This window comes from Nelumbo lutea, chromosome 7 (assembly GCF_056320005.1).
Source record: "Nelumbo lutea isolate HS-2025 chromosome 7, American lotus-T2T, whole genome shotgun sequence".
NCBI classification, from domain to species: Eukaryota; Viridiplantae; Streptophyta; class Magnoliopsida; order Proteales; family Nelumbonaceae; genus Nelumbo; species Nelumbo lutea.
The window spans coordinates 24,737,091-24,759,803 of record NC_142690.1 but is presented as its reverse complement, the minus strand read 5'-3'; the positions used below and the strand labels follow the sequence as shown (position 1 = coordinate 24,759,803).

Below are 22,713 nucleotides of genomic sequence, written 5' to 3'. Positions count from 1 at the left end.
GGTAGAGGTGTAACGACACTGGCCGGACTGCCTGAGTTCCTGTTTCAGTCCTGTGACTCTAATAGCTTTGGAATCCCAGTTTTTTAATCGCCATTACTAGAGCCCTTGAGGCCATCTTCTTTTGCTTGCCGTGTCAGTACACATGATCCCAGCTTGTGCCCATGTAAGCTTCCATCTCAACTAACATATTTTTTCATGCTTGCAACTAAGTACGTTCAGCTAAATGACACACCCAATAGTATATGATACTAATTTTGAGTTTGATAGAAAGTAAGAGAAACAGAAAGTTGAGGGGAATTCTTGAAGAATCTCTCTCCCTCATTTTCTATCAAACCAAAAGCAGGGTAAAGTTATTTTATTTGATGGGAGTGATCTGATTCCGTGATAAGTTTAGGGTGTCTATCATTCATGATTTAATAACCCTAAAGGGAAGGGCCATTTGGTTTGCGGAAAATAGGGGTGTGGAATTGGAATCGAAATGGTCCATTTTTATTCCAAATGTTTGATTGAGAAGAATCGGAATCTCATTTCCATTCCTGGTGGAATGACATTCTCCTATTTGAGGGAATAATCATTCCCTCCCCCTTCCTTGGGAATGAAATCCCATTCTAGCTTATTTCAATTCTCATTCTAATTCTTCTATTAACCAAACAGATTATAGGAATAAATCATTCTAATTCCAATTCTGGAAGAATTTGATTCTCATTCCTGTTCAGATTATGGACGAAACGGACCCTAAAATTAAGATGATGAAACTGCACATTCTCGCTGCTATGGTGAACAGTATTCCACACTCCTCTCTTTTGCCTATTTCATCATCCTATTTGCTAACCAGTGGGAGTTGTAGCATCTGGTATGCATGGTTTTTTTTCTCCCTTCCATATCCTTTGAGAGATAGGTCATAGATCCCTAATCCCATTTGATTTTACAAGGTTCATCCTCAATCTGGCCTATGATGGCTGGAATATATATATATATTGACTAACTGAGCTTGAGCTAGCTGATATCATCTCCCATTGTAAGTGTGGGTATTACGGATGGTTGGTCTCCTTCCATTGCAATTTGGAATGCCATAACAATGCTCCTATGATTCCCCATCTTGTGCCCATATTCTACAACTTCGATTTCAGTTGCAAACTATGAAAAAAGGTTCAGTCAATCAATGAGTATGTCTAGAAACCTATTGCTTCCAATGATCTTCTTTACATTCTGGACTCGGTTTAAAATATACGAATACTTTGTCACCTCTATCATTACTACGGTTGAGACCGACAACCTCACAGTTGATGATCTTCACTTGTAATTATCAAGTTGTGAAATCAGGTTGCAATAGCACCATCATGGCTCTATGGATCTCCCACTTCAATAGCAAACTTAGCCAACAACAATACTCGTTCCTTAAGGTTGTCTTAAACTAGTAACAATAGAAACCATAAGGGGCTTTGGTGGTTGTGGTTAAGGGTGTCAATGGACTGGTTTTGGATGGGACCCTGTCCAGTCGAAAATCAATTTGGATGGGTTGCATGGACCAACAAGACATATTGGATTGGACCAATTCGGTCCAAAATATTTACTAGATTGGATTGGACCTGGTCTGTTCCTACTAAATTTATATTGGATTGGGTTGGACTAAGCCAATATCTGGTCCATTGACATAAGATAGAATACATGTGTCAATGGACCAGGTTTAGGTTAAAACCAATCTAAATCAAAATGAATTGGATGGTCCAGACATTGAATTGGACCGGTCCAAATTGGCCCAAAACATTCATTAGATTGAATTGGACCTGATCCATTTATAATGGACTCACATTGGACTGGATCGAATTTGACCAAATTCAGTCCAATTGACACCCCTAGTTGTGGACCTTTGTGGTTATGGCTTTTACATATAGGTACAACTCTTGGAACATTTCTTCCGTTATTTGCCAGCTTTTCTCTTGTCCAATCCACTTGATACTTGTTGGTATCAATTTGATAAATCTTACCATAGGAAACAAGACAATTTTCACATGTAATAGGCTTTCCGTGCTTCTTCTCTATCTACACCTTTAGTGGTATAAGTTTTGATTTTGGGGCTACCTACAACTACAAATAATCTTTAAACAAGATCCCATTTTTCTGGTTCTACGCAAGTCCAATTTAGTAATTGCTTGGGTTTGAACATAGAACATGTTCAGTCTTCTAAGTAACTCCAATTTCTTGAACTCTATCCTCATTATTTTACCATCAAGGGTCATACAATGGGGATTGGGGAAGGACGTTCTTTGGGGCTCAACAAAGTTAATCTGTAGCAGCATGAACTTGGTTATATCAGTTTGAACCTTTGGAAGCCAAGAAAGAAGTCCCTCTTTGGATCAGTGGTAGCGGCGGTGACAAAACCCTTACCTTAGGACTTTTTCCAAACTGAGCCTAAGGTGAATTTAACAACTTCCAAGCTAACTTTGACTACAACAACAACGAAGGTGTGCATTGAAATTGATTCATTAAAAGCAAACCCAAGTGAAGTTTGGAATTTGGATTCTCAGATGGGTAAGGAGGGGTTTCGGTAGAAAATAGAGTATGCGAACTTTCCTAGATCTTGCGCTAATTGTTTCAAACATAGTCATGAAGGGGAAGAGTGCAAGCTAAAAGCTCAAGCCAAATCCATAGTGATCTGGTTCTGTCCAAGCTACTGACATGGAATGGGGATGCAAAAGAAGTCTCAAAGCCTCCCCCTGTTTCTAATGCTCTCCCATTCCCCCTCGTAGGGTGTATCGGCCTGTATCAGTGCCTTTTTGTGTTTTATTTATTTATTTTTAAACCGATTTAGAGGGATCAGTTTAAATTTTGGCTACCCTCTGGACCATGGTTTGATCCGATACATCCCTGTAAAGATGTATCGGAAAGGCCCCGATAGGTAACAATATTTTGAACCTTGGATGCAACTGGAACCACTAGTCATTGATACCACAATCTCGTTAAGGAGGATGAGCTTTTGGACAAAGAGCTTCTCATTGAAGACATAGAGGTTGTTAATCAATGTGGAACCTCCTCTTCATTGGATGGTCAAATTTTAGAGAGTGCCTCCAAGTTTAGATGATCTATGCCAAGACAAGGCAGGGTTTGATCAGATTTTTAACTCAAGTAACCTTTTCCATGAGAGGCTAGAAGTATTAGGTTTGGACCTAGGGGAGAATCATCAATGGTTGTAGTCTTCGACATTGGGATTGATGGAGATGGAGCAACCAAATAGTGAGAGGTATTGATAGATAGTGATGGCTTTCAACGGGTGGTGAAGGGTTGTGACAAAACAAAAAATAATAATAATAATAAGAGGAAGGAGGATTCAGAATAGATCGAGGTAGTAGAGCTCAGTCAAGCCAAGGTAAACCTACCTCCTTTTTATGATAGTTGTGGTAGAGCCCAGTCAAGCCATGGTAAACCTACCTCCTTTTTATGATAGTTGTGGTAGAGCCAATGGCTAATGTCCATAGGTTGCAATCTATTGCTAGAAGGTCAATTCTAAAGGTTTTCATAGTAACATTTTACTTAACAATAAAATCTATTTTTTTTATGGATGGCTTGGAAGTGCATGTTCTTTCTAGGTCTGACCAAATGCTAACAATCTTAGTGTTTTTTGGGTTTGGATGATCTTTTAGGTTGTGCTTAGGAAGTATTTTGGAAGTATAAGTATTTTGGATAATATTTCCTATGTTTAGTAAGTATCCTTCGATATTGACAACAAGGTTTTTAAAATCAAACCGGACAACTCTGGTTAGGGGTCCAGTTCTTAGGTCGAATGGTTTGACTGTTTGAATTGAACGAACGACCCATTCTGACAAAAAAAAAAAAACAAATAAATAAAATAAATAAAAATAAATAAAAAACAACCAAAACCATTGGATGGTTTGACTGCTCGGGCCAGGGGTTTATTGACCAAATCAATGTTTTTTGAAGAAATAACGGTTTTGGGCTTGATTTTTATAGTCCAATCGTCCAGTCCGGTCCGGTTTTGAAAACCATGATTGACAAGAAGATTGCTAGTAATAACATTGTTCTGAAGTTAGATATGGTGAAAGCCTAGGACAAATTATATTGGGGCTTTATCTAGAAGGTTTTGTTAAAGTTTGACTTTTGCTAGTGATGGGTGGATTTAGTTATGAAAACTATTAATAATTGTTGGTTCTTTGTCTTGGTAAAAGGTGTCATTAGTGGTTTGTTTAAGTTTTTCAAAGGTCTAAGGCAAGGAGATCCCTCTCCCTATATTTATTTGTTCTTGTTAAAGAGGTTTTTAGTCATAGTTTGCACAAACTAGTGGAGAGGAATGGGATTGTATTTCATGTCCTTTATGCGGATGATGTTATTATCTTTACAAGGGGTGTTGCCTAGATGATGTTATTATCTTTTCCCCCAACTAATGCTTTCTAAAACTTTGAATGCAAAACTTGATGGAGTGGAAGGTGTGTGTAATGCAGTATGATGCAATTAGCAAAGTAAATAAGCAAGTACATCCACTATAATAAAGTATAACACACAAGGATTTATAGAGAATTGACCAAACCCAGGCGTACATCCTTTCCTCAGACAACCTCTTGAGAATTTTCATTAGATGGACTTCTGGACCTCTTGAGAATTTCATCCCCAATGATGTGATAACTACACTCTTTTCGAGCCTAAAGGTACCAACTAGAAACTCTCAAATTTCCATCAAAGAAGGCCTAGGCATACTTCCCAATGAGCATAGAGAATAGGGATTGTTGAATGATTGATCTTTGCTTCACCAAAAAACAATAGGTTCACCACCTTTCAAAGATTGTATCTTTAGAGAGATCTCAATCGTTAGAGGACTAGACATGTGGGGGTAGTATTTGATTATTTAGGCTGCATTTGGATGCGATGTAAATCAAGAACGGAAGTAAAATTTACATTAGTTTGATTTTGTAGACGTTTGGAAGGAGGGTGTAATTATGATTAACGTAAAACTCCACTCTGGTTTAGATTTATTGGCGTTTGGATGTGGAGTTTTACATCGTGAATCGATGTAAAACCTCATCAAGTATAAAGTTTTACATCAATAATCAATGTAAATACTACATTGATTTTATCGATGCAAAACTTTACACTTTTTTATCACGATTTTCAAAATGTAACAATCACCTATACATACGGTTCAGTGTAAAATGTCGTAGGTATACTTTTACACTGATAACGTTTTACACTGGATCCAAATGAAGCCATAGGAGTAAAGATGGATGCAAAATAGGGTCTCTCTCCCTCTTGTTTTTTTTTTTTTTCTCTTTCAAGAGATCTCACTCTTTGTTGCTTACCCTAACAATAGGAGTGCATCTCTTTCCTTGTAAGTTCTTGCTAATTCTTTGGTGGACAACTAGCATTCTACTTGCTTTTCCATTCACATTCTTCATCTTTAATTACCTATAGCCTCTCATTCACCCTATGAACCCATCGATCCCCATATCTCAAATTAGTAGGGTCATTACCTTATCCTACATCAGTTTGGAATTGAAGCTAAATCTTGAGATATTAGATCCATATTTGAAAGTATCAGAGCCATATTTAGAGATACCTATAGGTAAACATGAAAGTGAAAATGAAAAGTCGGTTTCATTATAAACCTAGGATCTCCATAGTGTATTTGATTATTTTTAGTTTTTACATTATTTCATACATATAGAAGCTTGTTTATCATGTCCAATTTAAATTGTTTGATGAAAATCTACTTTACTGCTGGATGCAATTGGCCAAATCAATTCCTATAATGGAAGTTACCCTACTCCTTTACTTTGTATCTTTTCAACACTTAATTCCGGATTTGTTGGGACAAGAAAGTGCAAATTGAATTCACCTCAGAGGGTTAGTCAAATTGCACTCTTCTAAGCTCTCTAATATATCATATATCAAGAGAAGCAAATTTTTAAGGGAGTGTGAAATCTTACTATTCTTAAGGACGTTGTGGCAACGAGCTGAATTTTTCATGAGCTATTCGAGTTCGGTTCGTGAAAAGCTCAGCTCGGCTTGGTTTAAATCGAGCTTTGAGCTGAGCTCGAGCCTAATAAAGCTCAGCTCATGAGCCTAATCGAACTTCTACATATACATATATATAATCATATATAATATTTTTATTTCTATATATAATAATAACAACTAATTATTATAATTATTAATATTTTAAATATCAAATAAAAAATTATTTTTTTTACTTTTATAAAGCATTTGACCCAAAGCTTGAACTTATGAGCTTTTGACTTGAGCCGAACTCAAAATCAAGTTTTTAGCTCGAACTGAGCGCGTACTCAAACTCGAGACTCATACTATCTTGGCAAACCGAGCCGAATAGTCAGCTCGAATCCACCCCTAATACTTTATTTGGCTATTGGATTGGAGTCTTCTAAGCACTCTCCAACCTGTGGTCAAGGCTAAAAAGACTTCCTAAACTGACAAAGAGGTTTAACATAATTTATAGCTAAGTCCTTATTAAATCTTAGAAATTATTAGATTGGCTCTTTTATGCAAAGCAAAATTATAATTTTGTCCAAATATAATTGAGATACCATGTGTACAGTCGTTATTTGGACCAATCGTCATCATATGAAGTTTAACCAAGAGTAATAGTTTGAATAGAAAATCTCCTAACACTCAATTTCTTGCTTTGAAATTCCTTCAAGGTAGTTGCTACTTGCTAACATATGATCACTTGGGGCATATTAGGGATTCCTAATTCAATCAGGACACTATAGGACAAAACCCTAGGATGCTATCCCATAAGTCATAGGGATTGATTATAACTCTTCAATAGCCATCATCTTGATTTATCAAAGTGAGATTGATTATAACTCTATAACCTTGGAATTCCTTTGGTCAAAAGACGTAAAAAAGACTTTACATCTAAGTGTTCATGAAACTAACAATGATAAGAAGTCCTTTTGTGAATCAACTCAACTAAATCATATTAGTGTGTCCTATACACACACTAGGGGTGATCATTTTCAACTTGGCCCAACTTGAAAATTTTTGGGCTTTGACCTAGATTTTGTATTTAGGCTTGGCCCATAATATTATATATGCATGCATATAAAATATTTATATTATATAATATTATGTTTATAACATAATATTATATATGATAAATGTTTATTATAAATACTTCAATAGATATTACATATATTCATGAGTTAACACACATGTCAACTCTTGTAAGAGTTAATGGCACCAAGGTTTTTAAAACCGAATCGAACCGAACAAGTGAGAAAGCGCAGGATCCAAGCACTTCAAAGCTAGTTGAAGAGTTGGATGCAAGGACAATTGTGAAGAAATTTAAGTAGATCTTTTAGATGACAGGCAGAATGATTGTTAGGAACGAAAACTTGGGTGATTCACATGAGGTGGAAGATCATGGTGATTGAAGGGAGAATATTGTTTCTAGGTCTCCAGTCCTTGTAAAGGATTTTGGTGATGATAAGAAACTAACAAGGAGTAGAAGGAGAGAAGGAGAGGTTTCAGACCCAGTGCAGTTAGCTTTATAGAAGAACCCTTGGAGCAAGAAAAAGTTTTCAAGCAAAAGGTGTTTGATGTTTTACTTGAAAAGGTGTGCAATACATACTACAAAAGAAATAACCATGAACTAGATATCTCATTCCATGCAGGATCTAGATATGTCTCACAAGAATGCGGAAATGTTGTTCGATGAAATTCCGGTATAGAATCTGAGAAGGAATGTGAAGTTGAAGATGATGGAAGTCATTAGGAAGATGAGATGTTGTATAAGGATGGTGATGAAAGGAAAATTTTCTTTCTCCCCATACTAAATCAATGATGGTTATCACCCCGACATACTTCTTAATTTTTTTTTTTTAATTTTCTTAATTTATTGAGTGGTTTTAGAGAAAACTTGCTCCTGATGTACCTTTGAAGGTCAAGTCACCTGCCCTTACTTTATTCTTTTGCATTGATAAACTTTTATTTACCAGAAATAAATATTTAAAATTTTATTATTTAGTTTTATAGACTCAAATGTCAATAGTTCATATTTCAAGCCCAAGGTTGGGGTTAGCCCAGGCTCGGGCCTAAATTATAATCTTATCATAGGTGCTACGCACAACATGAGCCCAACCTGACTCAACCCTGATCACTCCTAACACTCACATGGTAGTCTGCAGCCTCACCTCAATGGCTGAGGCTTGGTATGGTGTGATCTTGATGACCAAGTTCCTTATGGGCCTATCCTAAGGGTGAGTTTGAGCTCTCCCCAATGTTTGAGATCAAACCACCACTAAGCCTAAGCTTAGCCCATGAGCAATGTTGTAAAACGCGGAGGCGTGACGCGAGCTATTCTACTACCTAGAGGTGTGAGGCGTAGTTCAGAACGCAAGAGGCATAAGCTTCCCGAACACAAGGAGTCTTATGCCTCCTTAAGAGGAGAGAGGTTAGGAGGAGGATGAAGAGTAAGGGGGGATCTCTTTTTTTTTTTTAATAAAAATCTTTTATATTAAGAAGAATAAAGATGCATAACATTAGTTGAAAGTGAGGGTCTTGTCGAAGCGGGGGCCAAGACCCCCCTAACTCAAAAAAAAAAAAAAAAAAACAAATTGGGCTGCATCAAAAAGGGGGCAGGAGGTTTGGGGGTGAAGCCCCCCAGCCGAAGGGGCAGGGGAAAACCACTTTCTTTCCTCTTATTTTTTCTTTCCTTCCATTTCCTTTCTTCTTCTTTCATTTTCTCTTTTTTTCTTCTCTTTCTTTTTCTTTCCCTTCCCTTTCCTTTCTTTTCCTTTTCTTTTTCCTTTTTTTTCTGTCTTTTTATATAATATGTGCATGAGGCACATGAGGTGTATGCCTCTAGCACGCCTCATGAAAAAAGCGCAAGAGGCATATGCCTCAGAGGTGTCAGCGCCTCTGGCATACACCTTAGGTAGCGCCTCACCTGGAAGCGCGCCTCTAGGGGTACGCCTCCCACGCCTTTTAAAACACTTCCCATGAATAGGTTTTGTGATGCATCTCTTGGATTTTTAAAGACTGGATACATAGCTCAGAAGCTTGTATTGGTGCTTTTTTTATGTTTTATTTATTTTTTTTCAAAACCAGTTCAGAGGGGTCGGTTTAAGTCTCAGTTACCCTCTGAACCATGATCTGACCCAATACAACCCCTGTAGAGGTGTATTGGGAAGCTATCAGCATGATACGTATCGGTTAAATATGGGCCAATACGTGTAAATACTTTGAACCTTGGGTACAACATGGCAGAAGGCAAGAAAACATTTTTTGCTGAAGAAAAGATGAAAGAAATGGAAGTATTTGGTGGATTAAACATATTGAAGTCATGAGAAGATCTGCATTTGAACTAAGGACGTGGGAAGTCATGAAGCAAGTTCTAAAGCATCGCTTCATGCTTGGAAACTATTAACAGTGTTTGCATCTTCCACTTTGTTGTGCAAAACCTTGAAACAAAGATTCAAATGGCAAAATAAAATAGAGAGAAAACAGTGATAAAGAGAAGTAAAGAATGGAAAATACACAGATTTACAGGCTTATAGCCCATGTCCACGGGCAGAGGAGCAAAAATCTACTATAAAAACAAAAATGGTAGTTACAAAGTTATGCACAACCTCTCTAACAGAAGCCCTAAACCTTAAAACACCCAAAACCTCTTGACTTCACTCTAAAGCCAAAAGATACATAATAGAGAAAACCCAAAACTACATAACTTGTCATATTCGTGTTGGACTCAAAAGCCGAATATGGATTGGATCCATACCACCTTAAGCTTCCACCACAAGCCACTATAAAATTTTGCCTTCGGATTATTCTCAACTTGATTCGGAGTGAATCATGATGCGGGTCACAATAAAGGTTCTATTCAATTCAAGTACAGCATGGTTCTAATAAAGATTCTATTCCTATCTCAGCCTGTCCAAGTAAGCCATTTGCGTCTACAGTTAATCAAAGTAGTACAAGTCATTCATCTGTGGCTAACTTTACGAAGGATATAAAATGCTTTTGTTGCAAAGGATTTGGTCACTTCTCATTGCCTAAACAAAGTAGTAGCCCTTACTAATTCTCTAGAGAATAATGCTATTGAAAATGAAGTTATAGGACCTGAATTTGATTCAATAGAGGAAATTATTTATGAAGATGATGAAGATTTATGTATGGTATTTTGACCTTTATATAATGCAGGGTAGGGATGTCAATGGGTCGGGTTAAATGGTAAGTCTGCCTTGATCCAATCCCATAGGGTCGGGTTAGGGTCAAGTTTATTTGGTTTAGGATCGGGTTAGGGTTTTGATTCTTTGACCCGAATTAGGTTTGGGTCAGGTTTGGGTTTTAGTTGATCCGTCCCATTGGGTCATGATACCTTGCATAAGCTTAAAGTTTATAATTTATTTATATGTTGATCTTGATTTTCTTCTTTTTTTAAATGGAAAAAATAACATCTTAGAATCCATAAAATAATTTCTTTTATTTAAATTAATGTATTTTAGGTCTTCAAAATGTGTTAAAAAATACATTTAAAGTTATACAGGTTAAGTCGGGTCGAAATTGGGTTAAACCCGGGTCGATTGGTTATCATATATTTTTAAGCCAGGTCAAGTCAAGTTTAAGTTGGAGTGCTGGAAGGTCGGGTTAGAATAGAGGCAAACCCATGCGGAATCCAAGCCGTTGACACCCCTACTACAGGCTAGTCAGTTCTTGGGAATGAATACTATAAACATAGTAGTATTTTTCAGAAATGTATACAATGCCAAAGGACAACTTTTTGTATCATGATGATTAATAGTAGCAGCTGTAGTAACATAATCTCTGAGGATGTTGTGAGGAAATTGGGTCTTAAAGTGGAACCACACACTGACCAATACATACATGTGGCATGGGTTAATAGTAGCAGCTGTAGTCACTAGTGATGCTTAAGCTATGTTTGGTTGCAGTGTAATTTTATTTGTAATAGTACAAATGTATAGAAGTGCAAATGAAAATAATGCAAATTCTGATTTAATTTTATTTTGAATGTTATTATAGTTTGCTTCAAATCTTACTTTACTTCATTGGTACTATAACCAAATAAAATAAGATAAAAATTAAAATAAAAATAAATCATAATTTGCACTAAAATCATTTGCACTGCCATGATTTTACATTAGGGCAAATAAATTAACACTACAACCAAAGACAGCTTTAGTGACATATTCCATTAGCAATTTCAAATATATAGTGCATTGCAATGTTTTTCATATCAGATTACAACAGTCCTGATCAAGTGTGCCTAGCTAGGTAATGGTTCATATTTGTAAATTAACCATATCCTCATCACAGATGGTTATTTTCTTTGAATTAATATCATGTTACAACAATATCGAAAAATCTCTTATCTGTGTTACAGTTTACAAGAGATAAATGACCCTAATTATAATTTTGAAATTAAGGATAGCGCGTTAGAAATGGAGGTTTAGCTTGAACCCATGAAGGTGTATACCAACTTCAGTTAGGTGTTAGGTGTCTCTAATTAGAATAATGTGAATGGTGTGTGGTGTCCAAACTTTGATTGGAGAACGAGTGGCATCTAAGTACTAGATGGCATCAACAATTGTCAACTGGGTCACCCTTCATTATGAATAGTTCAGAAGGTTGCTATGGTTTGATTTGTGAAGCATACAAAAAGTTGGTAACTTCTCTTTTTATTTATTTTTAAATCTCATGGCACCTAGTTTTTTTTTTTTTTTTCTTTTTTCTGATTTTGAGATGGGAAAAGTTGGTCAATAGAATTTTGGTTCCTATTGATCAAGATATACATGTTCTTTTTTCAAATTTATGTGGAATCTACGGATAATTCATTTTCCTAAGTGATACCTATCTCCCATGTGAATAAATAATTTTCCCACTAGGAGGGGAAGTTGCTAACACTTGGATGGGATAAAATTTCTGCTTTTAATAATGACTTTTTATTGCTAAAATAGTCATTATCTTATTTATCTAAGAAATAAAAAAACATGGTAAATGCACTTAGCTGAATAAATATTTCCAAACACTTGCCAAATAACTGCATTTAGCAGGTAAGTAACTTCTCGAAAAATGAACAGGCCTTAGTTTCCACTTGATTTAGTTTTATTTAATTTTTGGGATTCTACCCCCTCATTTCGTATTCTGCCCCCTTTGACTATGAAAGCACATCCTCTTCAAGAGGTTTAGCATGGCACTAAAGCAGCTCAAGTCTCTTATACTTCAGTCCATCCTATGGTAATTTGCATGTTGAGAAAGCGTTCATTGTGCTTGTGCTCTTACCCTCCTGCCTCTCATCCCCTACCACAAGCTCTACACTATCAAAAGTTCACGCCTTGGTTAACAATGGGGCATAGTCTCTTGGCTCCAACTATGTGGTGTCAACATTGTTATGTCAAAGTGGTGGATTTTGAAGGTTCAATTGCTTCACATGAAAGCCCATTGGGCTTGAAGCGTGAACAAGCACAAGCCCATCTATACATTGTAATGAAACTTATTTAAATTTAATGGAGATAATGAGAATCGACACTAAACACTTGGTCAAAGTGGTTCTGATACCCTTTCAAAGAACCATTCAGCCTAAAAGCTTAAACTGTTAAATAAGGTCCTTGAATAGGTTGATATTCTCTAACAAGAATTGGAATAGCCCATTCCGATTCTAATTCCAGATCCCTATTCCTGCAAACCAAATAGGGCCTAAATGGGGGTCTCAATGAAAAAGTACATAAGATCCATCCACAAGAAATCGTTGATCCTCATTTTCTCATCATGTTTACTTTCGTAAGTCATTATATAGCTTGAAACAAGCACTTTATGTTCATTTTTTCTGATTCCATTCTAATTTCTTAAACTTGGGTTTTAATGACTCCAAGATAGTCAATTTATATATAGATGGGATTCAATGGTGATGTTTATTTTAGTTTGTGTTGTTGATATCTTAAATGCAGGGATTTCTACTACTAACCTAAATTCCTTCATTGCTTGCCTCTCCCAGTGCGCTATCTCAAGAACACAAGTGATGGGCTCCCATTCCATGTGATTGTGTTTTTTGATTTTGACTGGGTTAACTATCTAGATGGCTGTTGGTCCACTAGTAGCTTTGGTTCTTGGTCTTAACCTTGTTCTATTAAATGGTTATAGATAGGGGTGACAATTGGACTGGATTTGGTCTAATCTGATCTAGTCCAATGTGAAATCATTATAAATGGACCAAGTCCAATCCAATCCAATGAATGTTTTGGACCAATTTGGACTGGTCCAATTCAATGTCTAGACCATCCAATCTGTTCAAATTCATTTTGATTTAGATTGGTTTCAACCCAAACCCAATCCATTAACACATATATTCTTATCTTATATCAATGGGCCAAATATTGGCTTAATCCAACACAATCCAATATAAATTTGTTATGGACAGACCAGGTCCAATCCAATTTAATAAATATTTTGGACCAGATTGGCTCAATCCAATATGTTTTATGGTCCATCCAATCCATCCAAATTGATTTTGGACTAGACGGGGTCCAATCCAAAACCGGTCCATTGACATCCTTAGTTATAGACAATCCGTGGTTGCACGCTTAAGTATTGAAGCTGAATTTTGAATTTTGAGCACTTTCTAAATGTTACCACTAAGATTATTTGGTTGCAATCTCTTCTCCTTGAATTATTAAGCTTGAAGTCTTTTTAACCACCACTAGTTCATTTTGACAATATTGGCATGGGGCAATATATCTTGATATTCATCCTATTTTCCATGCCCCTACTAAACATGTCAAAATGAATTTTCACTTCATTTTACATGTGGTTATGCACAAATTGTTGGATATTCTCTATTTGTCTTCCATGATTAGGTTTTGGGATTTTCACCAAAGGCTTTGTATCTTCTTGATTTGCTCTTATTAGGCCCAAAATGTTTAGTCCTGCTCATTCTGCTTAAGGGGCCTGTTAGGCTATGTTTGGTTTGAAGGGAAAGGTAGGGAAACCTTTACAAACCTTGTATTGGTTTCCCTATCTTTTCCTTCCTTTCCCTCCCTTTTCCTTCAAACCAAATATAGTCTTAATGAACAAGTGGAATCTTGTGATTCTAATGAAAAACTCAAGCAGATAGAACCCCATGTTTGTAGTGATAAATTTCAGTCTCATCCAATCACTATCACTAAGAAAATGATATATATATATATATATATATATATATATAGAGAGAGAGAGAGAGAGAGAGAGAGAGAGAGAGAGAGAGAGAGAGAGAGAGAGAGAGAATGTCTGTGTATGATCAATAGTCTACTCTTTGACTTGCATTAATTTGCAAGGCGCAAGAACTCTGCCCATGTCTACCCACAATACACTACCCCGTGCATTGGGCACATCTCCTCCATGCATAATACTTTGTAGGAGGATGAGATGTTTTCCATGTGTGGCTGAGATGTTATGTGGGCAGACGTGGGCAGGGTTCTTATGGTCAGAAGATCCAGACTCATGTGAGGCCCCCAAATCTTGTACATGGCAAGTATTCAGAAAAGACCCATCATTAGATGGATCCGCTTAAGAAAAGCAAATCAAATGTCTTAGACCATCCGGTTCATGCTTCATTTCGAGAGCTTTGAAAGAGTTCTGATGAAACTTTTGACCACTATTTAACTGTTTGGTTCAAAAGAATTCTATATATTACTTTAAGCTTTGATCTTGAAAATTATTCAAGCAAATAAATGGAGTTATTGTCCACTTATTGTCATTCCTTTTTTTTTTTTCAGCACCCGGAGTCCCAACTGGCATACATAGACCAAGCAAAGCTCCTACTGCAACTGGTAAATAATTCATCTTCTTTAAGTTTTCTTTTCTCTTATATATGCTTTTAGATCATAGTTGTTTTTACCAACTATTGCTATTCCTTTCTTTTATTTGCAGTGCCTAGGGCCCCAACTATCAGCCCTATAACAAGCGATGGTGCCAATGCAACTGGTAAATAATTCATCTTCTTTTAGTCTTCTTATTTCTAAAATTTGCTTTTGGATACAACAAAAGTTACAAAACTACATAACTATTCAATATTATGATCCATGGAGTTAGAAGACCCAAAAAAAATGAAAATTAGAACTTACAACTCTCCTTTTAGCTGTGTTTGGTTTGGTTGAAATAAGAGAAACAGAAAATTGAGGGTAAGTTCTCAACAGATTATGTGAAAATCCTTACGAACTTCCCGCAACCTTCTGTTTCTACCTTATTGTCTTCAAACCAAACATAGCCTATGGTTATAACATGAGAAGGGTTAAATTATGACACCATTGTTCATTTGTTTGTTTTGGTGTACAAGGTGGAAATGTTTTCAAAATGAAAATATCAGCTATAGTATTAATTATTGAAGGCAAAATCTTCGTTTTCTAACCGTTTCGTGTCAAAGAAAAAGCAGCTTTATAACATATGAGAGATGTCTCAATTTGATCATAAACTAAGACTGGGTAAAGCTTGATTAGAAGGGTCCCAGAAATGGTTTGAAAAGTATTATTTTCTTACAACAAAAAAAAAAAAACCCGTGTTTTTCTTCATATTTACTGAATCTAAAACCAAGAGCATTTTCAAATGGATGTAAGCAATGTTCCCATTGGTTCAGAAGATCAAATCTCCTAGCCATAATAACTCTACCCACAACAAACTACAGCCAATCATCGACAACATCAGATATATGAAGAAAGAGAGAGAGAGAGAGAGAGAGAGAGAGAGAGAGAGAGAGTTAATACCTTAGATATATACTTAATGAAAGGGATCTGAATGAGGTTAAAAGTAATAGTTCAAATTAATTACACTTTCTGCCCACACAATTAGAAAAAGACTAAATTAGATATCACTCTTGTTTTTGTTTAATATAATGAATATACAATATTATAGATGTCCCCAAATGTTTTAGCAAAATTTATGCATTTTTTCATTTTTGTGGTTTTATCTTTTTTTTTTTAAAACAATCTTGTGCATCACACTTATTTTTATTTAATATGACTAATATAATATATTAGTAATTTTTTGTAATTTTTTCATTTTTTATGTTTTTATCTTTTTTTTTTAATTATTATTTAATTATGGCATCAAGGGTTGGCACATTTGACCTAGAAGGTTGAATTGTTGAACTACCACCAAGTAGGAAAACAATTTCATTTTTGGGCTAGTTTTAAATTTTTTATTTCATTTCCAACGTCAATTAAAACAATTATTGTTTACTATATGTATTTTTCTTTAATATGATTAATATAAAATCTTAGATATGTGCTTGGTTTTTTACATTTTTTTTTGTATTTTTTGTATTTCTTGTTATTTTAAAAAAATATTTTTTAATATATCATCATGGGTTGATCCATTTGACTTGGATGGTTGAATTACTTACCCACTGCAAGGATGGAAGAATGGTGTCATTTTTTGATCAATTTAAAATATGAGCTTGATATTGCTAGAAGTATTGGATATAGATATAATTAACAAAATTTATTTAAAGCAAAAAATGATAGAATATATTAGTGAGAGAAAAATAACTTAAATATAGAATTTAGTGAGAGAGAATGAGAATTAATACCTTAAATATATTTAAGATTTAATGAGAAGGAATTGAATGAGGTAAAAAGAAGTAATTCAAAATACAATCTCTAACCTCACAATTAGTGAGGGGCCAATTGAAAAGATAAGGGCACTTTTGTCAAGAATAGGATTCAATGAAAGATGACAGTAGTTAATACTTTAAATATAAGACTTAATGAAAGGGAATTAAATAATGTAAAAAGTAGTAGTTCAAATTACATTTTCTCACTTTACAATTAGAGAGGGACCAAATTCAAAAATAGGAGTATTTTAATCAAATGTAAGTTTCACATTTTCATTTGTACTTTTAATAGTAATATAGTATGAATATAGATATAGATTGGTGAGACACATACTTCATCTAGACAACCTATTAAAATGGAAAAGAAGAAAAGTAAATATAATAATAATAATAATAATAATAATAATAGTAGTAGTAGTAACAATAATTTTAGAAGTCCAAAGAAAATTTGGTTTTCAAACAAATTTGCAATCTCTTTTTAACCATACAAGTCCTTCAGCACCAATAAAGTTGCATATGATAAAAATATTCATTTTAAAAAGTATAAATTAGTTAATATTATATATATAGAGATATAGATAGATATATAGATAGATAGATAGATAGATAGATAGATATAGATATATAATGTGAAAGGCATTAAGTATAATGTTGGTCCTAGCTATTTGAGTGTTGAGAGGGGTGGAGTACTAGATGTGAACCTAAAATTTGGCACTTTTTGTTTTTTTTTTTTTTATTCTTGCACAAATTAAGTGGTTATACTAAAAAAAAAAACGAAACTAGAATATATGAAAATTAAATAGTAAAGTATAAATTAATATGTATGTAAATCAAGTGAACATATTATTTTATTTAAGTATAGAAGGTTATAAATGTTAAACAAAAACAGTGTTTGGTTCGATTGAAAATAAGAGAGAAACAGAAGATTGAGTGAACGTTTTCAAAGAAATTTGTCAAAATTCTTATGAATTCTCACAAATTTCTGTTTCTCTCTCATTTTCTATCAAACCAAACGTAATTTATAACTGTTTCTTCATTCTCTTTATGTTGCATAGCATGTTGTTTCATCTTTACCCTATAAATCATGATTTTCAAAAATGCAAACAGAAGTTCTAAATTTTTTGTAATTGCTTTTTATTTATTAATTGCTAACTGCAGTTTAAAGCAGGAAAGTTGTCATTTATTAGACATGATAGTCTACCATTCAGTCTAGATACCCTTGTTCACTCTGGTTGGATTGGCATAGCTTGAGGGTTCTCTTGCTGATACTTTGAACTCCAAAAATTTTCTTTTGGTTGTGGAGTGCAATTTAGAAAAGAGAAAACTTATTAAATACATATTTACACAGCAAACAATAGTGCCTGTATATGTTAAAGAGGGTCAGTTAGGCTATCATTGGGTTAGGACAGAGTCAGGCCACCCAAAGCATCAACCCAAACAGGGAAAAATCATGGAATTAATGACCCAGGTGTGTTTCTCAGATTGGGCCAACTTGACTCAAGACTAAACTCTGATAAGGTTTCTTGCTCTGCTGACCAGCCATTAATTTCCTGGGTCTTGGCCAGCTGTGGAAAGAACTCTCAACTAATCCCCGTTTGGTGCATCTTTCAGTGTGGGCTGTCGGCTGCTTAGAAGCCCGGCAGCTGCATTTTTGTCTTTTCTCATTTGGTTGGGAGAAGATCTAACTGTTGAAAGACTCCATCCCAAAAAGACATGGGAAGCCTGTTTCAAGCTATTTTTGGAAAGCTCCAAATGGAGCTTTTCCACTTTTTTCGTCTCGTTTTTGTGATACGCCTCCAACCAAACGGTCTATGGACTGCCAAGCTATGCAAAAGCCCACTACATCTTTTGGCTGTCAGATCTCTCGGAAGATCTTTCAAAAAAGACTTACCAAACGGCACCTAATAATCAGTTACATTAAAATCCTGTTCTTCCATCTTGCTATGTTAAGTGCCTTGTCCATTGTTAAATTACAAGTCCTCAAATCATTTTTAACTGCCTCAATCAATCTACTTTGAAAGCATGGGTGTCCAACCTCACATCAAGAACATCTCTCCATGAATTTAACATATACATGTATGGAAGATATTCTCAATGCGATCCCCGCTTCTTTTCTAGACCCCTTAACTTGTAACATATCAATAGCACTAGCTAATAGAAAGACTATAATCAACAAAAGATTATCATTTGTTTAAGAAACCCTTCCTTCCATTCTCCATTTTGTATACAAGCTAAGAAGAAATGCTAGTAAACATTCTTACCTGTCAAGAAGATGCATATCACTTCATAGTTTTTTATCCTTCGAACTATTATTTGATCTCTACTTCTGAATGTTAACAGTTGCACCATCGCTGGAGGAAGGATCTTCTCTAACAAAGCACAGCAGCGGCTCTCCTAGCATTCTTGGAGACTTCACTCTTGTTTCCCTTGTTGTCTTATCAAGTGTGGCAACTTTTCTCTTCTTTTGAGATTTGAGGACCCCTTAGATAAAACCATGGAGGCATTAATTCTAGAACTTCTCTATCTCAAGAAGTCTCAGCTTCTTCATTACAATTGCAGTGTTCAGTCCAACCAAAAGTGTGTAGTGCTCAGACTTACATTTTGAGGATTTGTATGCCAGTCTTCTTGTTTGTGTTGAAATTTGTTTTAGGAAGAAGATGCATGTTTGATTATCTGAATAAATTTTGCTTTCGGCATGATGAAACAATTATCAGTTTCTACTTTCTACCTCTAGCTTTTTTTCTTTTTTATTCTCTTTCAGATGTGAAGTTTTATAGAAATCTATATATGTAGGGGTCTAGGGGATTAGGGAGCAACCTGAATCTCTCTAGTCCAGGGATTGAATTTTGCAGAAAAAAGCGGCAGGGAGAAATAAATAGCACATACCATAAATTTGTCTATGTAAATAATCTGCAGGAAACCATATCTATTGAAAGACATCAGACCCACCATGACAGGTTGAATGTTTTGTCTTGGGAAAACCTATTTTTTGACCAAAGCATTTACATGTATCTTATGATAAAAACCCTAAATTCACAGCAAACTGATTTTTTTTTTTTTGATCTTTTTCAGAATGAAGAAAAACTAACATGAATTTTGCATATTGTTGAAAATCAAGTTACACTGCAATAGAATTATTGGGAAAGGATAATCCACTGAACCAGAAAACTGGAAGAATCATTAGATGGTGATAATGGGGTTGTTTAAATCTGGGATTTCGGTGGGGTCCGTTTTGTCTGTTGAATCCGCCATTGCCAGCTTCCCCAGTCTAAGAAGACTTCCAGTGGCTAGAATGGCTTGAGGGTTGACATCATGCAACGCCCTGGCGTACAAACTCCTAGAAGCAGCAGATGCAGCTTCCTTCAGTTCCTTTGAATCATTGGGACCCATGAGACAGTGACCCAAAACCCTCAGAGCTGGTTGCAGTAACTCCCATGGCAGAGGAATTCTTCTCCCTCCCTTGTCTTCTCCATGCTTGCTCTGTGGTTTACTCTGTTCAGAAGGATCCTTCTGATCATCCTTGTACATATCTCCATCCTGACCAGCCCAAGCCACACAGAACTCACAGAAATCCATCTTTGAGCCAATGGGCATGTGTGAAATTTTACTGTAATACAACTCCAAGGCCACTCCAACAATTCGAGCTCTCTTAGTAGATCTGACTGTGCCATGGGGTTCCAAACTTGGAGAGAAAATGGCTAAATTTATCCCAGTTGCATTGTTCTTGGTGGTCACCTTGGTTTCGTGATAGATACTTGAGTGGGAGAGATCCGGGACGTTGACTGTTAGCGCTTGGCCACCTCGAGACGTGGTTTCATGGGCGTATATGGCTAGTAGTACAGCCTCGAATCCGGCCAGAGGCACACGCAGAACGACTCTAGAGAGGTAAACTCCGGCGATGATGGGTAGAAATCTAAGTACGACGAGTTGGAGGGTGGGGTCTGAGGATTGGAAAGTGTCGTAGAGCCATCGGCAAAGGTGGTTGTCACCAGCGCCGGAGTTGGGCTGTCGGAGGTGGGATGAGATCTTCCGTGCGAGGTCGGGGTCGTGAAGAAGGGAAATGGCTGGGTTCTCGGAGGAGGAAAGGGAAGGAGGGATGTTATCAACGATGGAAATGAGGCTTTCAATCGCTGATTGGATTTTTGAATTAGTGGAGTTGCCGGACGAGGATTCAGGTTCATTGCCGGTGGTTTCAGGGATTTCACTTTCTGACATCTGTTAGTTTTGAGAGAGAGAGAGAGAGAGAGAGAGAGAGAGAGAGAGAGAGTGTAAAGGGGGATGTGAAATTTTTACGATGAATTAATGGTGTCAGAATAGGAAAGAATAAAGGAGGAAGAACAGGAGAAATTTAAGGATTTTTGCAGGGGATTTCAACGAGGGTGGATCTACTTCAGCAGCAAAACACGAAACTGAATCACCATGAATGGTTGAATCTTTGGGCATTTTGTGAAATGCATCTACGGATTTGGAAGACAATGGCATTGTTTTAACAGCAATTTCGTGCTCAATTTGAACGAGTCTTTGCCTCAAAGCTTGGAGCTTTGATCTCTCACTTCATGAATCATGATAAGCTCGTTTCGGCCCTATGATCTCTCTTTGACCTATATTTACATTAAGTTTGTGCCAAGTGTCCCGTTGTACGTGTATAAATAGATACCCATTCATCAGATGAGAATATACATGTGATTGGACACAAGTCATATTGAATTTTGAATGGATGTGAAGGAGAAAGTGTAGGGGATATGGTGTAAAAATGTAAATGTAAATAGGTTTGTGTTGGGTCAGTTTGGAATGTATATGTAGAATACAAAATGTTTTATTTTGTATGTATTTGCACACTGTATTTTATATTTGTAATTTTTCCAAAATGAGCCTTAATGTTAGCCACTTTTTGAAATGGAAAACATGCTAGTAGCCAACCGTGGAAGCTTTTGTTTGTGCTGCTTGGGCCGTTTGGCTATCTTTTTAGGGTAAATTACATATAAGTGCCCTATACTTTGGGGGGTAGTGACAAGTGACAAATGGGTATCTGGTACCTGTACTTTGGGGTAGTGACTGAGTTCACATCTCCGCCCGACAACACATCCTTACCATGTATTGAGAACATCTTCTGATGATGACATTATTGATTCTGGTATTATCATTGGGAGATGTTTTCAATACATGGCAGGGATGTGTTGTGGGACGGAGATGTGAACTCGTAGTGATTAGTGATAGATGGGTATCTTGTACTTTCAATTGCAACACTTTATTACCCTGACCGAATAGCTTATTCAGTATTAATCATACCGTATAAGTTTAATCGATAGAAGGGTAGTTTTGGCATTACATAATGTTAAATTGACGGAATACTAACGAATGGACCCAAGTGTCTATCTTTGAGAGTTCAAGGTACTTAAATATATCAATTGAAAGTTCAGGGTACCTATTTGTCACTAAACCCAAAGTATAGGGTACCTATATGTAATTTACCCATCTTTTTATTTAAAGGGTCATTTACTAGAACACCCCTATTGTTTCATAGATTTACTTAAACCTATCCTATATTTTGCATTTTACTAAAACACACCTTCTAGTTTGCACCTATTTACTTAATTGACCTTTCATCAAGAAATATTTATTTTGCCAACTGAAAATAGTAACGTGATCACTTAAATTAAGTGGAAAATGTTCAAGGGCATGGACCTATGGTTGTTTATTCCAAAAGTATCCCTAAGCTAAGTGGAAAATGTTCAAGGGTATGCATTTATGGTTGTTTATTCCAAAAGTACCCCTAACACTTTTTTTTCGTATAGAAAACAAAATTGACCAAATAGAGAAAATTAAAATAGAGTGACTGTCCATGTTTTACTAGGGGCAACAATGGCATTTTGTTTTAGTTCTTTTGATTAAATTTATTTGAATGGATATTGGGATTAAAACTGCCATTTTCCATTTTCATCTAATGGTTAATTAAACTTCAACTTCTTATTTAAAAATCCAACTTCTTAGGCCCAAGCCCAATTCGAAGAACGAAAATCCAAGCTCAGCTTGTGTAAAATTCCGAATTGAACCGGTTCAGACTCGAACAGGTCCCAGCCAAATTGCACCCCTAAGTGTAAGGGTTTGTTTAATTAACGATTAGGATCAGAATTGGAATTAGA

At 35.9% G+C, this 22,713-nt stretch overlaps 2 protein-coding genes across 2 annotated transcripts in view; one reads left to right on the top strand and one right to left on the bottom strand.

Annotated features, from left to right (window-relative positions):
• LOC148845736 (non-specific lipid transfer protein GPI-anchored 2-like) overlaps nt 1-19,297 on the top strand; it is a 29,904-nt gene extending 10,607 nt beyond the window's left edge. Inside the window, exons 3-5 of the mRNA XM_088954353.1 lie at nt 14,739-14,792; nt 14,893-14,946; nt 18,911-19,297. Of these exons, the coding sequence (XP_088810479.1) occupies nt 14,739-14,792; nt 14,893-14,946; nt 18,911-19,038 (236 nt within the window). The 3' untranslated portion in view covers nt 19,039-19,297. The remainder of the gene's footprint in view (nt 1-14,738; nt 14,793-14,892; nt 14,947-18,910) is intronic.
• A 229-nt stretch (nt 19,298-19,526) lies between these two features.
• LOC148845735 (hyccin) lies at nt 19,527-21,184 on the bottom strand. The gene has a single exon (XM_088954352.1). It carries the CDS (start codon nt 20,783-20,785, stop codon nt 19,751-19,753), a length of 1,035 nt encoding a protein of 344 aa, XP_088810478.1. The 5' UTR covers nt 20,786-21,184; the 3' UTR covers nt 19,527-19,750.
• Nucleotides 21,185-22,713: the final 1,529 nt, after the last annotated feature.

Bases quoted from the DNA above. Each gene is read 5' to 3' on its own strand.
- LOC148845735 (XM_088954352.1), bottom strand. From the start codon at position 20,785: ATGTCAGAAAGTGAAATCCCTGAAACCACCGGCAATGAACCTGAATCC.